The sequence below is a fragment of the Euprymna scolopes genome, chromosome 30, assembly GCF_053919585.1.
Source record: "Euprymna scolopes isolate OS-2025 chromosome 30, ASM5391958v1, whole genome shotgun sequence".
Taxonomy (NCBI): domain Eukaryota; kingdom Metazoa; phylum Mollusca; class Cephalopoda; order Sepiida; family Sepiolidae; genus Euprymna; species Euprymna scolopes.
The window spans coordinates 39,179,329-39,195,844 of record NC_136511.1 but is presented as its reverse complement, the minus strand read 5'-3'; the positions used below and the strand labels follow the sequence as shown (position 1 = coordinate 39,195,844).

Sequence of the window (16,516 nt, the reverse complement as noted above, 5' to 3'; positions counted from 1 at the left end):
TCTCCTTCTCTGACCAAGGACAGGAAAGATGAAGAGTAGTATTTGAACAGATACCACACTTTGCTCCTAGTTAAAAGTCTAAGATGTTTATGTACGTACCACAAATATATATATATATGTAAATGAGATAGCAAAATAAAGTCTTTTTACTACTATATAAGAATATTATACTACTACGGTTCTTGTACATAATTGTATATGAAAAAACAAAACTAAAATAATATGTATGTATCATACTCCAAAAATCATATAAATTGATCAAATACTTTGTTTTCTTTACAAAGAAAATCAAATTTTATGAGGAAGCGAGGACAGAGTGTCTCACACTACTATCTGAATAAACAAAGGGAGATTACTCAATTCGAATTTCCGAGATTCCTTTTGTTTGTATTCAACCTAGTAATGGCTATATTTTACCATTAATTGTAAAAAATGATTTTATATATATACATATATATATATAATATATATATAAAACTACTCGATCAATTTATGTGTTTTTTGAAATATGATCTTTTCATTATGTGATAGGTATATATTTCATAGAGATTTTCTGTATTTTCACTCTTTTTTATATGAGGAGAATTCTGGAGAACTACTAGTAATAATAAAAATAATGATAATATAGGAAAAAAACCAAGAATGTGTCAAAATATAACAGTGGATCACAAATCTAATCTATGGATGATATAGTTCTAACTTACCATAACTTAAAGGCTGCTGTATTGTTGGCCAACAAAGGGTCTGTAGCAGCCATGGATGCTGGAACATACAGCAGATGATTGGATTGCGGCTGCAGACTTCCTTTCATCTCTTTGAGGGATAACTCCTTATGATACAAATCCCGAAAGCGAAGCGCTTCTTTTGCCTGTTCGTCTTTATAGAATAAAGCTTTCTCAAAGTTAAGTCGAAGCTGCAAGATTTCTTCCTGAAACAACAAAGACATGAAGATTATTAAACACCAAAGTGAAAATTTTAATCCAAATTTAACAAATAAAAACTAAAAAATAATTTAACAATATCTGATGTCTCTCATTCTTATATAAGTGGATGATTACATTGAGAGTAAAAAAAAAAGAAGAAAATCAGAAAACGATCACTGACGCATACCCAACAACGATACAAACCTGAACAATAACATTGACATGAACTCAACTAGTAACATCAATACAAACTCCAACAATAACACAAACACTGACTCATATCAACCTATGAAGCAACTGCCGAATGACTAGAATGTCATATCACACCTGGGCGAGTGCATTTTCATACATCAAGAGTAGGTACACATCATTCTCGACCACTTCCATGCATGCCCCTCACAGCACTTTCTGGGATGGTAGAATACTTAAACTATTTTTCCATAAATTTTAGATTTGTTCAGAATCTTTTTCTATAAAAAAAAAAATAGAAAAATCTTTTTCGGTACAAAATTTAAATTACAGATGGAAACCATTATTTTTTTTTTTATGTTTTAAAATTTTGGCAACTAATAAATTCCGAACAATGCTGGGTCAGGTCAGCTAGTATGATACCCAATTATTTAGCTCCATTAAACATTTTTCTGAAAACTAAAATTAGGACAAAGCATATGAGATGATATAAGCAGTAGAAGCCTAGATAAAGTAATCATCGTTGGTAGAACTCGGATATGAGTACACATTTTTGCTCGTTAGCGTTTTGTGATCCACGAGGCACAACTTTGTGTCACACACACTTCAGATGTCACCATTCGCTGTGGCAAGCAAGTAGGTTCAGGAGGCCATCTTGCAGCAGGTTGCCAGTATACCAATACATGGAATACAACCTTGTCACCTATCTGCCAAGCAAGTTTATCCAAAGATGCATTTCCACCAATGAATTAAACACGCCCTCACATAGCAACAGGTCTCTACGGACAAACTTATCTTTAGTTGACCTTTGACAACTAAATATTTTCGTTTACTAGCCAAATAAAAAAATTACTAGCCAAACCTACATGATTTTTGGAATATGACATGTTCATTTTGTGATGAGTATGTACATCATAAAGATTTTTCTGTGTCTTTTCTAATAATTGTAATTCTAAATATATAACAAATTTTATGCTGATACTTAAAGGCATAATAATTTCTTCAGAGATTTTTTTAAACAGCCTTCATTAAAAAAAAAAAAAAGAGTATGTTGTTCTATTAAACTTTCATTGTTTAAATAATTTAACTTTGTTTGTTTTATTAAAAAAAAAAATTGAAAAAATATTTTTCACTCATTAGTGAACTTTGCAAGATTGTCAATGAAAGCCATACAATCGCCAAAAGATAAGCGTTTCATTATTTCTAGTCGACACTTTGAAAAATCACTCGCAATGTAGAACCCTGCTTCGCTGTGAGAAATTTTCTGAACAAGAATAATTGTATTTATAAAGAAATTATTTTTTTTAATTTTACCAACATGGAGCAAGGCTAAAAAGAAAGAAATAGTTACTCAGAATGAAATATTAATATTTTAGGATGGAAACTACAGGGTGGCCGAAAAGTCACAGGACACTGGCCGAAAAGTCCCAGGACACTCTATTTTTAATATTTTAATGCTGTTAAATATGATTGATTGCAGCTTTTGCTATCGTATCAAGGAATTCTCTAAAAAAAAATGGCACAAAGAACCTGGAGGCGAATGGAATTGTGCAAGAACAACGAGGGCCAACATACTGATCCACTAGACCACTAAATTACTCTAGTTGTTTTCTGCTTTGTTTCTAATAAAGTTCTCTTTTTTTGTTGAATATATATGTTTTCTGTGTGTTTCATCAAAAAATACTGTGTTTTATTAAAAATACATGTATAGTGTCCTGGGACTTTTCGGCCACCCTGTATATTAGGTCTAAAATAGGAAATTCGGGTCATTTACATTTTAAACATTAGATATTTACCATAAAATTGAGGACATTAACTTAAAAAATTGTGTGAAACGTTTTAGTTAAATGTAGATTTTTAATCATTCCATTGAAAGAAATACAATCGCCAAAACATAAGTGTTTTATTCTTTCTAGTTGCCACTTTGAAAAATCACTCTTAATGTAGAGCCCTGAAATTTCTACGATTCGGCACAATACATACAGTGCCTAACTTTCTCAAATGGTAAGCCATCTGGTACAGGCCAGGCTCATTGGTGATCCGGCAACAATTGGTATGTCAACATGATTGTGTATGTCAACTAGTACAGGTAAAAAAAAAAAAAAAGGTGCACACTTCTTACCTGCAATTTCGTTTTTTCTGCAATCCATCGATTTTCTTTTTCCTCCATTTTCAAATCGTACTCTTGATGCTGCTGTTCTAGATAAGCATTCACTTCTTCTAATTTCTTGTCCAATTCCGTTCTCAGAGAAGAGTCAAGTTCAGATCGTCTCGTTAATGTCGATGCTTGCTTTTTTTTTTAATAAGAAAATATGTGAATTTATTTTGATATTTTCAAAATATTTGTTTAAGAATTAAAGTAATGTACCATTATTACAAAATAATTCGTTTAAATTAGAGTAAAAATTCTTTTCTCTATTTTCACATAATAAAACTAGCAGTCCCAACTCCGCATTAAAACTGCGTTACCTTGAATTTTTTTGTGTAACAGTTAAATTAAAATGTAACATAACTTATTTCTATCCCTCTTTTTTTCCTCTCAACTCAACCTATTTTCTCTGTGGACATATCCACATAACTCGAATCAATGCAAGGGAAATAACTCTGTGATAAAAGTCAGGTCAGAGTTACTTCCCTTTACATGATGACATTAAAAAGGTGTGCATACGTTTTGATAACGTTAAATGATGTAAAAGAAATTAAAGGTAGTATTTTTAATGACTGTAATAGTCAGGGTTCAATTTGTAACGATAACGTTCTAATAAATAAAACAAACCTTTTGTTTCTTTCTTTTTCCACGTCCCTAGCCTTTAAATACTTTCCTTTTCTCTTGGTAAGCTGTATATAATATTTTCCAAGGTATTTTGGTAATGTGAAAGCTAAGCATGTAATATACGATAAGCGCCATAGGAAAATGAGAAAAATTGAAAAGGAAAAATAAAATAAATGCTAGTGGAAGCATTAATAAAGGTTATAATTCAAAATTTAAGTCTGTATGTAAAAAAGTAAATGCAGCATTGTTCACGTCGACCAATTCTTTTGTTTTGTTTTTTTTAATTATTTTGCAATCTGAAAGTTATGTGTGTTTTAAAAGTTCTAAAAGGATAACTGTTAAGTTCTGAGATATTGTGTTGAACAAAGATGGCGGCGTAGTTCAAATCAGTAACCAAGATGGCGGCCAAGAATTAAATGCGGTCCGTGACGTAGTAAACGGCGAACTGATTGAATCCAAAATTCGACAATTTTTATAATAATTTTAGGACGTTTTCATTGGTTGTTTAGCACAACCGTTGGTTATAAAAACGATTGGCGAATCCATTCGTCTCATACCCCCATCACAAGTCAATACTATTACATATAATTACAATAACTATTCAAAACAAAATCTTTCAGAAAAAAAGGACAAAAGTTTTCACAAACAAAAAAGCAAAGCAGGAAAAACAAAGAGTGCATGCGTAAATATTAGTGTTGGGACGATTAATCGGAATCAGAATTGGGAATCGAAAAAAAATCGAAACTTTTTGTGATATCAGAATCGGTATCAGAAAATGCGTGCTTAATTTCCGATGCCAAAAACTATTCTTTTAATTGGATTTTTTAGTTGATTTTCTATAAAGAAAAATATTCTCCCGTTGATAGTAACCTTAAAATAATGAATATCTATTAATTTTAAACTATTAGTAAAGCTAAAATCGATAGATCATTCCTCACAAGTGTATCCATACGTTTGAGAAAAAATCTGCACATTTTTACGGTAATCGTGAAAAATAACTTTATAGTTAAATATTTAGAGATTTATAAAGAATCAGAATCGGTAATAGTATTGAAATCGGGAATTTAATATGGAATCAGTAATTGTATCGGAATCAGAAAAAATATTGGAATCGTCCCATCCCTAGTAAATATATAAACATTTATTTATTTTACATGTCATTATAGTTATATTTTGTGTGTTTGTGTAGATTGGTGATGTTTTAAACCAACCCATTTCATATATATTTATATATTGAAGAGTTTCGCTGTTATTTATTACGATTTACTCCAGAAAAAAAAAAAAATTACAGAATTCTAATAAAAGAAATATGTTGTGGAAATAAAATAGTTGACCAAAAATAAGTTTGTTTTATTTTGTTCAATAAACTTTTGTATTTTTTTGTTTTGGTATAAGAATATAAAGAACGCAAATATTTGGGAGCAAACCTCTTCAATTTAGTCCAGAATATTTATTAAAAGAAATATTTTGTGGAAATGTAATTGTTGGCAAAAAACGAGTTTGTTTTATTTCGTTCAATGAACTTCCGTGTTTTTTTGGGGGGGAGGGGGGGGCATAATAAAAAATACAAATATACTTCCGTGTTTTTTTTGGGGGGAGGGGTGGCATAATAAAAAAATACAAATATTTGGGAACTGACCTCTTCAGTTTAGTCCTGAGATAATGACATATTATAATTATAGTTATATTTTGTGTGCTTGTGTAGATATTTTAAACTGACCCATTTCATATATATATATATATATATATTGAAGAGTTTAGCCTCCAAATAATCACGTTTTTTTATTACGATTTAGTCCAAAAAGATTTTTTAAATAAAGGAATTTTATTGAAAGAAATATGAAAAATTACGAAATTTGGCACTCCTGCAGTATGCAGACGGCGGCCATTGGGGGGATAATTCCAATTTCTGCTTGGTCAAATAATATGGCAAATAAGTAACAAACAAGAATCTTTTTTTCTGAACAGAAAAATATTTGAAAATTAAAACATTTAGTGTATGAAAATGTATCAATAGTAAAAACATTGATTTGAGACATCTGTGTAAGAAAATATAATTTTAATAAAACAATTTTGTAATGAAAGTAACATTGGAGTTTTATAAAATATAATTGTTTTTTTCGGGAGTTTTTTTTTAACAAATAAATAATTTAAATGAAACATTTTTCGAATTTAAGAAACTTTGAAGGGTCAACAACAAATTAATAATTTAAACACTTTTCCAAATTAAAGCAAAATTGGATTTTTTTTTTCTGAAACATTTTTTGAATTGGAGCAAAATTGTCCCGTTCTTTGACTGAGAAGTGCCACCTGGTGACAGTTTAGTGAAATGCACTAAAAAAGATGGCCACCGTCTGCATACTGCAAAAGTGCTCGAACTTTTAATGAAAGAAATATATTGCAGAAAAAAAGTTTTTTTCAAAAATAAGTTCTGTTTTATTTCGGTCAATAAACTTCCATATTTTTTGTTTCAGCATAAGGAAAAAAAAACAAAAAACGCAAATATTTGGGAGCAAACCTCTTAAATTTAGTCCAGAATATTTATTAAAAGAAATATGTTGTGGAAATAAAATTTTTGGCAAAATATAAGTTTGTCTTATTTCATTCAGTGAACTTCTAGGGTTCTTTTTCAGCATAATAAAAAAAAAACATATTTGAGAGCTAAACTCTTCAATATATAAGTATATATGATATGTGTCGTTGTTTTAGAAAAAGTCTTAATATCAAAGAGGCAAATATTTGTGAGGTAAACTTTTCAATGAATAAATGCATATGAAATGCGTCATTTTAAAACATCACCAATATACATGTAGTGTGTTTAATGGTATAAGAACTCGGTAGCATGGGCTGTGTGAGTTTGTTGTTTTGTGGATGTCAATGATGAAGGAGATTCTTACAATGGATATGTTGTTTTAAACTTTGTTAAACAAAGCAAGTATACGAGTTATTTAATGTTCGTCTAATGATTGTCTCTCATTTAATTTTCGATCTTACATGCCTGTAATTACCTATGCAGTAAATAAACTTGACTCTGGGCATTATAATATGTCTATTAGTGACGCCATATTTAAATATTAGTAAGCATTTGTTTATGAAGCAAATAACTTGATTCTGGAATATGAAAATTTTCAGAGCTCAGCCAATCAGAATGGACAGATTATGGTGAGGGAGCCTTTATTATTTATGACTCAGAATTGGAAAGATTATGTTATGTCTATGCATCTATGAGCCAGTTACAGTTGGTATAATCACAGAAGCTTTGGAACAAGTAAAATTCATGCTGGTGACAACTAGTACTTGCGGTAGGACTAAACATTAAGAGACAAAAATAGGGACTCTTTCCTCTAAAGATGGTGTGACTGTGATGGTGTCGCCAGTAGGATGCAATGTAGCATTTTAATATCACGATTGAATGTAATGAAAATGGTGTTCATAAGCTACATAAAGTAGTGACTATTAGCCAAGATGTATTGAATTTGTATGTGGCATCTGTTGTTGCAAACCTACCGTACTTTGGTCCAGAGGGGAATTTTTGTAGTCATTTTACACATTTACACATATGGAGATTACATTTTCTCTCGTTTGAATTTTTAGTTAGTTTGCAAAATGGAAGCTATTATTTTCTATCTGCACCAAATTTCATGATTATAAAATATTAAAAACTCATACATTCTTTTAATAACTATGAAAAAAATATCTACAGTGTCATTCAAATAAATACATCTTGAGTGTTAAGCTGAGAACATTAGTCCAATTAATCGAAATAATACAATCATTCCTTATCTAAAAAATTTAGAACTGTAAAATTTGTTGATTTTTCTTTGTTTTATTGATTTGGTGTGGAATTTATGCTAAAAACTAGCAACACAATAAATATGGAAAACAATTTTGACCAATGAGATTAACAGTGTTTAGCATGAAGTTTCTCTTGTGAAATGATGTACGGCTGGATATAGAATGAAATTGTAGAAATTCCATCTTAATTATGTAAAAAACACAGTGAAAATATACATAGATCAGAGAGAATCAAATATCAACCTGTCATATGCAATGCTATCTAGGTTTTATTCAGTTTTATATCATTGATTTTTTTATATTAGATCTGAATCATGTATAATTTTCATGAAAAGGGCAAAGCTTGTTGGATTGCAAGAAAGAAATCACACTGGATTAAAAGTAAACCAAAAAGAACAAAGAAAGTAACAAAGTCGGTCGAGGCACACCATATAACAACGTACCAAAGCAGCTTGTTTTTTTCCATCTATGATTTCAAATTGGAGCACATGGTTTCTATAAAATTAAAAATGAAGATTAAAATTAAATAAGAAAACCGTTCATGACTGTATATGTTAGTTTACTTGAAATAATTGTATAATTGTTTTAATAGCAGTAATAGAAAAGTATCTTGGTAAGGAGAATTTTTAAAAATATTTTGTTGGTTTATTTTACTAGCATATTGACCCATTGTAGGTTAATTAATTAGTTAATCATGAATTAAATAAAAACATACCTCACTTGTTTCAAATAGAATTCATATTGGAAGTCATATCGACAGTTGACAAAAAGACAAATCAATTAAAACGTAACATGTTTTAATTTTACACACAGACGGAGAAGAGAGACTCGTCTGCTTTTATTTACATGATCAGATACAAAGAGACATGTAATCAAAACTTTATATAGCAGAGAAAACAAAGAGAAGCAACTCCAAGGTACCTAAACCCTTATATCACTGAAAAATAAGCAGAAATCCGGAGTTGTCCAAAGGGGGACACCTCCCATAACTTTCACAGAATTAAAAACCCGATTAACATTGACAAATTTCCCATAAATATTACATCAAAACAGATAGAAAGAAGGAATAATTACTTATTGTTCGTAAGAAATAGTAAACATTTATTGATGATTAAAGTTTTTTTTTTAATTAAATTGCAAAATGACAATATTGTTGGATCAAAAAAGAGGTTGATGTTGAACTTGCAATTTAATCAGCAAAAACCTAAATCAAGTGCAAACAGAAATAATTATTTTTTTGTTATCATATAAGACACGTCTGCTTTATTTACATGAGGCATGAGGCATGAAGAGTGCGATTACATAAACAATCAAAGGGGAGATAACTCCAAATTATTCAAATGCTTAAATGACACATCACCTATACCCAGACAAGGGAGGCAACTCTTCACATATCGTTTAAGGGACAAAACTCTTATAGTCTTCACAGTATTACAAACCCGACTAACATTGACAAATTTTGTCCGTTTCTGTTCTGATGCTACACATCACCTTTTCTGACTTCGATCAGTGTTGAAGAAATCCTTCTAGACTGAGGCAATTATTATTTTTGTTCCTATCCTGAGTGCTCGTTTTCGGAGAGCTGGATTTCCCCCACATTAAAAACCGACTTTGTGTCTAACTCTGCCCTTGTGGGGAGGCAAGTAAATAGGAACATTGACAAATTTTTTAATGTCGTTTTGGGTTATTTAATACCGAGGAAATGGTTTTGTTTAGTTTATTTACTGTTTGTTGTTTTCCAGATTTTTTGTTACTGAAAAAATGAAGTAAAAATAATGCTATTTGATGGGTACTAGTTACATATTTGTATTTTTTGGATTTTATTTTTTCCGTTTATATTTTATTGTATAATTTTGCTTCTTTTAGAAATTCTAAGAGGTTTGGGGATCAACTTTGTTAAAAATGTCTTTCAAATTTTTTTTTCTCAGTAAGACTTCCTTTGGCAAAAACCTGAATTTTGCTTTTGTAGATTTGAAGAAAGTTTTTGCCTGGGTAGCAAGAAAAGTTGTCAGGTAAGCTTCATATAAATTAAGGTAAGCTTCATATAAATTAGGGACAAGTGAGTGATTGATGTTGAAAATGTAAAAGTTGTAGTAAGATTAAAAACTCCAATTCTTTGGATAACATAAGAAGGTCTTCAACATGAAACTACCACAATTCCGGGAAAATAAAATTTTCAAATTGAAAGAAAGATGGGGGAAAAGGTTGTGCAAGAAATAGTTGAAAAAGTTGAAGAGCTATGAAGACGGAAGTGTAAACAATTTATGCTCCAGAATTTATTTTTCTACATAGTCACAACCATTTTCAATACACTTTTGTCAGCGATGAATGATGGGCATCCAGAGTGATGAACGATCAGTATCCAGAGTGTGCTTTGTCGTACAAGGGTCATTCTAAAGGTAAAAAAAAATTGAAGAGCTACGAAGACAGGAGTGGTACCATTAAAACGAGTGACCGTTTATGCTCTGGTATTTATATTACAAGAAAAATGGTGTCTTACTTTTCAACTTCAGCTTCCAATAAGACTTCGACAGCATTTTTACGTTCAATGGCTTCTCTAGTCTTTTGTTTTTCCTGTCATAAAAAAATAAAAATGACATTTTTTTATAATTTTATTGAAATTATTTTTACTCAAAGTAAAATTTTATTAAACACACAAATATGTAATAAAAGTAATAAAAATGACATTTTTAAAAAAATATTTTCTTGAAAATTAAAAAAAATTTTTTATAACTTTTGGAAATTTTGTTTACTCAAAATGAAATGTTATTAAATAAACACATAATATGTAAAAAATAAAAAAATAAATTAGTAGACATTTTTTAATAATTTAATTTAAATGTTTTGTTTTTTATTTTTAAATTGTGGTAGTTAGTAGTCCTCGCTGTGAATATCTTCTGTCATTCCAATGTCAACAAATACTTATCACAAACAGTCCGCATTCATAAGTCATCAAATGTTGTTCATTCCATTCATCATTTTCAATCTTCTCATAATATTCTTCATCATTCAACTGACAAAGCTTTCCCATAAACCTTCATAAATAATGAAACATTAATAATAAAAAAGGGGGGGGGGGAATGAAAGAAACGTCACTTACTTTTTCTGTTATCATTTTTAGACGTTTCTTCTCTCGATGCAAATTAGCAACCTGAATGAGACAAACAGCAATATTTTATAACAATGAATCGATTCCACATAGATCAAAGAAAATTCTGATACAACACAGTAAAATTATGTTTCTGAAATCTTTTAGATGAAGATTGATAAGTTGTATCATTTGAATTATTCCAACCTTCTTCAGGTGTATCTTGCCGAGCTTGGAAATTTTTCTGTCAAACTCAGAAATCTGAACATAGTCTACAAGGATCCATGGTGCAGTGGATAAAAGTCTCAAGATACAAAATTAATTGATTCCATCTTTGCTGTCATGTCTTTAAATTTTCGTATTCTGAAAGGCGTTTTTACAAGTAAATCATCTAATCCATTCCAAACACTTATTAAATCTCTACTATTCTTTCTTCTTTTTTTACTCATGTTCACCCCTTACAAAGCATATCGCCACTTGAACGTAAGTGGCTACTATTTGCGGCCATGTCTAGGAAAGATTAACAAGATATTTGTTTATGTTACATTTAAACTTTGAGTAACAGTAATACTCTTTGTGTTTTCATAATCCTTTTATTTATAACAAACCATTCCAATGATTTTATTTGGATTTATGATATCAAGAATGCAATTATATACCTAACATATAAAGTAAAGTAAGCATTCCTCCTGATAGATTGACCAGCATAATCTATATAAATAAAACAGCAGATGTATGTGTGTGCTTGTCTGTGTGAAAATATTTAACCGATAAACTCTTAAACCACGAGTCACATAAAACTGTTCTTTTTTTTTTTTTCTTTTTTTTTTAAACTCATGTTCACCGCTTACAAAGGGACTACTATTTGAGGCCATGTCTAGGAAAGATTAACAAGATATTTGCTTATGTTACATTTAAACTTCTGCATATCAGTACAGCCCGGGAAGCAGGCAGCAGGAAGAGAATTCCAAAGTCTAGCTGTTCGGGGGAAGAAACTATTAGAATAGAAAGCATTCTGGCATTTAGGGACAACAACAGTGAAGGGGTGAGATCTTATTGCTATACGGGTTTGTCGGGGATATGTACGCCGAGGGGGTACAAGTGCAACGAGTTCATCAGAACACATTCCATTAAAATGTTTGTAAAACAGGCACAGTGATGCAACATTGCGGCGATGGGACAGGGGCTGGAGCTTAGTTGATAAAGTGGGACCGATTAGATTGACAACTCTTTTTTGGACTTTATCGAAGAGGGAGAGACAAGTGGTAGATGCACCAACCCAGATGTGGCAACAATACTCCATGCATGGGTGAATGGTGGCCTTGTAGAGGTACAGGATGCTGAGAGTATCCTGTACCTTTACAAACCAACCATTCACCCATCCATGGAGAATTGATGCTACATCTCGACTGGTGCATCTGCCACTCGTCTCTTGTTCTTAGACAGAGGTTAAAAAAATAGTCACCAACCTAATAGGTCCTGCAATAGTAACCAAAGTCCAACTACTGTCCCATCACCAAAATGTGGCATCCCTGTGCTTTTTTACAATTAATTTAATCGTAAGTGGTCCGACAAACTCAAAGCACCTGTAGCCTCTCGATGTAAATACCCCCAACTAATCAGACAAGCAGCAAAATCCCACCCCTACACTGTAAAGATCCCTAGATGTTAGAAGAATTTTTACTCCAATCGTTTCTTCCTTCAAACTGACTTTGGAATTCCATCCAGGATCCCTGCTTCCCTGACTATACTGACATGCAGAAGTTCAAGTGTAATGTGAACAGACATCTCGCTGCTCAACTCCCTGCAAAGTATCCCTATAAAAGTTGGTCCCAAACAGTAGCTCCTTACATCAAATTGGCACTGGGCCTTGTTTGGGGTGAAATAACAGTAAAAAAAAATATTGTAAAAAAAACAATAAGTATAAAAAATTTAGATAAAATATAAAAATTAACATTAGCATTTTCTAAACTTATCCATAAAACTAATATTATTAATAAAATAAAAATAATAATAATAAGCATAAAATAATAATATAAATAAAAATAATTAAAATAAAAAATAATAATAATAATAATAATAATAATAACAAGCTAAGCATGCAGGGTCCCCCTGTATGAGTGAAAAATTTACTTTCTCCATGACTAATGTTTGTGCAAAATTTCCAAAAAATCCAAAGGTTATTGAGAAAAGTGTGAACGGATAAACAATTTGGGAGCAATTTTACCCGTATAATGCCCCCTAGGGAGGGGGAGGGGAAACAACCAAAGTTATTCTGGAAAATCTGTTTTGGCAAAAATTTACTTTTACCATGACTAATGTTTGTGCAAAATTTCAAAAAAGTCTAAGGCGTGATTATTGAGAAAAGTACGAACGACGAACAGACAAATAGGAGTGAATTACTAGGCCCAATCCCTCCTTTGTCGGGAGACACATGATAATAATAACAACAGCACCAACAGTTTTGAAAATATTTATCATTCTTAGTTATGCAAGAAAAATGGTTTATGAATTTTCAAATGAAATCAAACTAGAATAAACAGTAGTAGTGACGCCACGAATCTCTGCTATTTATATAAAAGTCACTTTCAGTATGTGTGTGTGTTCCTTCCTCATAGCTTCTGAAACAGCTGAGCGTATCTTTTGCAAATTTCACACAAAGCTAATTTATATGTCTGGTAGTGTTCTTAGATATGTTTTGTACAGAAATTCATCTGATAAGTATCGAAAATTTAAAAATCCGATCTTAAAAATAACTTTTCTCTCTTATAGATAAAAAGGAATATTTTTATAGGAGGAATATTTGATGTTACACCGGCAAAGGGAGATAATAAAATTTCAGCAAATCAGTTCTTTTTAAAAAAAAAAAAAAAAAAAAAAAAAATTTATTATAATCTAGAGATATAGTTTCATGGTAGAGCATTCGACTACAAATTGAATGAACCCCTGTTCAAGCCAGGCTGTACCTCACCATTTTAATTCTTTTTCTTATTAATGATTTAAATTTATGCTATAAAATCGCCTTAAATCATTTCTTTGTGTGTATAGTGATTGCGACCTAACGAATCATGAAGTATTCTCTAAATAGAAAACGAACATCAACATTCATGAATCAATAAAAAAAGTTTAGATAAAATCTAAAAAATTAAGACCAGCATTTTATAAACTTACCCATTGAGCTTTTTTGTCTTTTAGACTTGATTTCAAACCATCAACTTCAGATTGGAGAATTTTGTTCCTGAAAATAGGATTTAAAAAAAATCCAATTAAATCTGCAAATGTTAATATTTCTTAGCAATCACCACGAAAATAAGAACATCATTAAATCTATAAAAATCAACAAATCAGCAACAAGTTGTATTATACAGAGCACATTTCTAAAACTGTCACAAATATAGATTGTCAGTGAGATGTTCATTAATTTTATCGGAAAGCAGCAGCAAACATTATTTTATATCTTATATTAATACTAGCGGGGGTACCCGGCGTTGCCCGAGTGTTTGTTTCCGGGACGGGGGGAGTTTTAAAAAATGTTATGGTAGGTAAGTAGGAAGGATCAAACCCGGAGTCATGAGTAAAAGTAGGAAAATAAAGTGTGAAAAAAAAAAAAAACAAACATCTGCAACATTAACAGTTCGGCCACCAAGAAAAGTCCATTCCAGTTGTTTAGGAAAAAAAACAAAAAAAAAACGACTACGGTAGGTCGACGCGAACGTGAAAATATAATGTGAATTGTCCAGCACGCTAACCACTACGCCACAGAGCACTGCAGCTTAGTTTAGTGATTTTAAATAACTTCACATGAAAGAACTACGAAGCCAAACCGGTGTTCTCTTCTCAACTGTTCCTTGTGAACGATCCCCAAACGGTGTTAAGTGGTGGCAGGGGGAGGAGGAATTTATTAGAGAGAAAATATTTTACCACTTCCATTGATCTTAACCGATTTTGGCCGTGACTTCTCAGCAGAAAAAGTATAGAAATCTAAGATTATCGAGGAATTTGAGAAATAATAAGCCTATAACACACCTCAGATATTGTTCTGCCGTTTGTGCATATTATATTTGCATGAAATATCTTGATTTTTAATCCTATTAATGTCAAAATCAGACGGGAAAAAATGAGTTCATTTTATTTATATAGAGACTAGAAGATGTTCGCAGCATTGCCCGGGATTAAACATAACATTAAATTGTTATGCTACATACCTTAGAAACTACATGAACTTTTCCTCTTCATGTTTTTTTTTTTTAATGGAAATCACTCCAGATAAGATGTGAAGCCATTTGATGTAAAGAATGAAAGATGATTATAGCAAAGACAGAAGTTACCTATTGACTTGAAAAGACCAAGGTTAAAAGTAGGAGGAAAACAGTCAGCAGAAAGAGAGTTCCACAAACTTATGGTTTGTAGAAAGAAGCTACTTGTCAGTCAGACCGATGTTCAATCACCCTCCAATTTCGCTGGATTTATATTTTCTTTAATATATTTTGTTTCACTTTATCTTGAGTTTATGTCGTTTTTTTCTGGTCCCCTTATCAGCCAATAGCATTAATATACACAGACACCTACAATGTCTATTCAATTTACACACACTGTCATAGGGTGCCAGCCGAAACAAATGGGTATTCAACATCTTAGTTTGCATTTTTGGTTATCCTAACAAGTTGTCGATATCATGTATAAAAAAAAAATGTCACAGAAGCATATGGAACACTTCAAACTGCTTTTAGACTATCTTTCATGAATCGAACATTAGTTTTTGAGTGGCATAAGAGATTCAAGAAAGGCAAAGAGTCTGTAAGGGATGATGAGAGGTGACAATAACAACCTAGATGATCCCATTGTCTAAGAAGGATCTAATTATATTTAATATACGTCCAGTTATGCCGTACAATCCGCCAGAAGAACGTGTAATGCAGAGTGGCAATGTCAATGGTTAGTCTATGGAGCTCATTGTTTATGAGTAAAGTTTTTCAAGTGCCAACAGTGTTTTGGATTTCGACATTGAATCCAGTCAACATGGTCCAGACGTTCCCGGTTCCTAGCCATAGAGAAGTTGGTTTTTCTTGATTTTCCTGTCTGGTGCAAAAGTAGGACAGTCGGCTTGTCATTGGGGAAAACCACTATCTTCACCAGAATGAAAAATGGCAAATTGCCAAAGACATACTCTTTGGTGAACTAACTTCAGGCAATAAAAAAATAGGCAGGCCCTAGTTGCGCTACAAGGACATCTGTAAGCATGATCTGAAAACGCTGGGTATTAACATGCAAAACTGGGAAGAACTTACCCAAAAACAATACATAAACTGGAGCATGGAGAGAGAGAGGGAGAGAGAGAGAGAGTTTAGAAACAACCAAAAGCTCAAACACCAATGAAGGCGGCAAGAAATACCATCAAATGAGCCTACCTTCAACTGTGACAGATGTGGTCACCTATGTCGCTCAAAGATAGGCTTAATCAGCCATCAACGAAGATGTAGATCAACCTATTGGATGTATAGACCAACTGCAATTGGATATGGTTGCTCATCAACTGCCAGCCATCATATATATATATATATATATATACACACTTTCATTTTTTTTTAAAATTGTTTATTAACTCTAAACAAGGCACAGTGCTACTAATAGGGACCAGATTTGCCGGGATACTATGTAGGGAGTTGGGCAGTGAGATATCTGTTCACATTATACTTGAACTTCTGCATGTCAGTACAGTTAGAAAAGCAGGGGCCTGGGAGGAAATTC

General features: G+C 31.8%; 1 protein-coding gene across 8 annotated transcripts in view; it reads right to left on the bottom strand.

Annotated features, from left to right (window-relative positions):
- The window catches only part of LOC145254754 (uncharacterized), a 203,857-nt gene that overhangs the window by 18,595 nt on the left and 168,746 nt on the right, over nucleotides 1-16,516 (bottom strand). For all 8 annotated transcript variants that reach the window (XM_080113497.1, XM_080113500.1, XM_080113498.1 and 5 more), the window contains 6 exons: nucleotides 13,940-14,006; nucleotides 10,781-10,831; nucleotides 10,181-10,254; nucleotides 8,124-8,175; nucleotides 3,235-3,402; nucleotides 705-928 (listed from right to left, as the gene is read on the bottom strand). In XM_080113497.1, coding sequence (XP_079969623.1) covers nucleotides 705-928; nucleotides 3,235-3,402; nucleotides 8,124-8,175; nucleotides 10,181-10,254; nucleotides 10,781-10,831; nucleotides 13,940-14,006 — 636 coding nt within the window. The remainder of the gene's footprint in view (nucleotides 1-704; nucleotides 929-3,234; nucleotides 3,403-8,123; nucleotides 8,176-10,180; nucleotides 10,255-10,780; nucleotides 10,832-13,939; nucleotides 14,007-16,516) is intronic.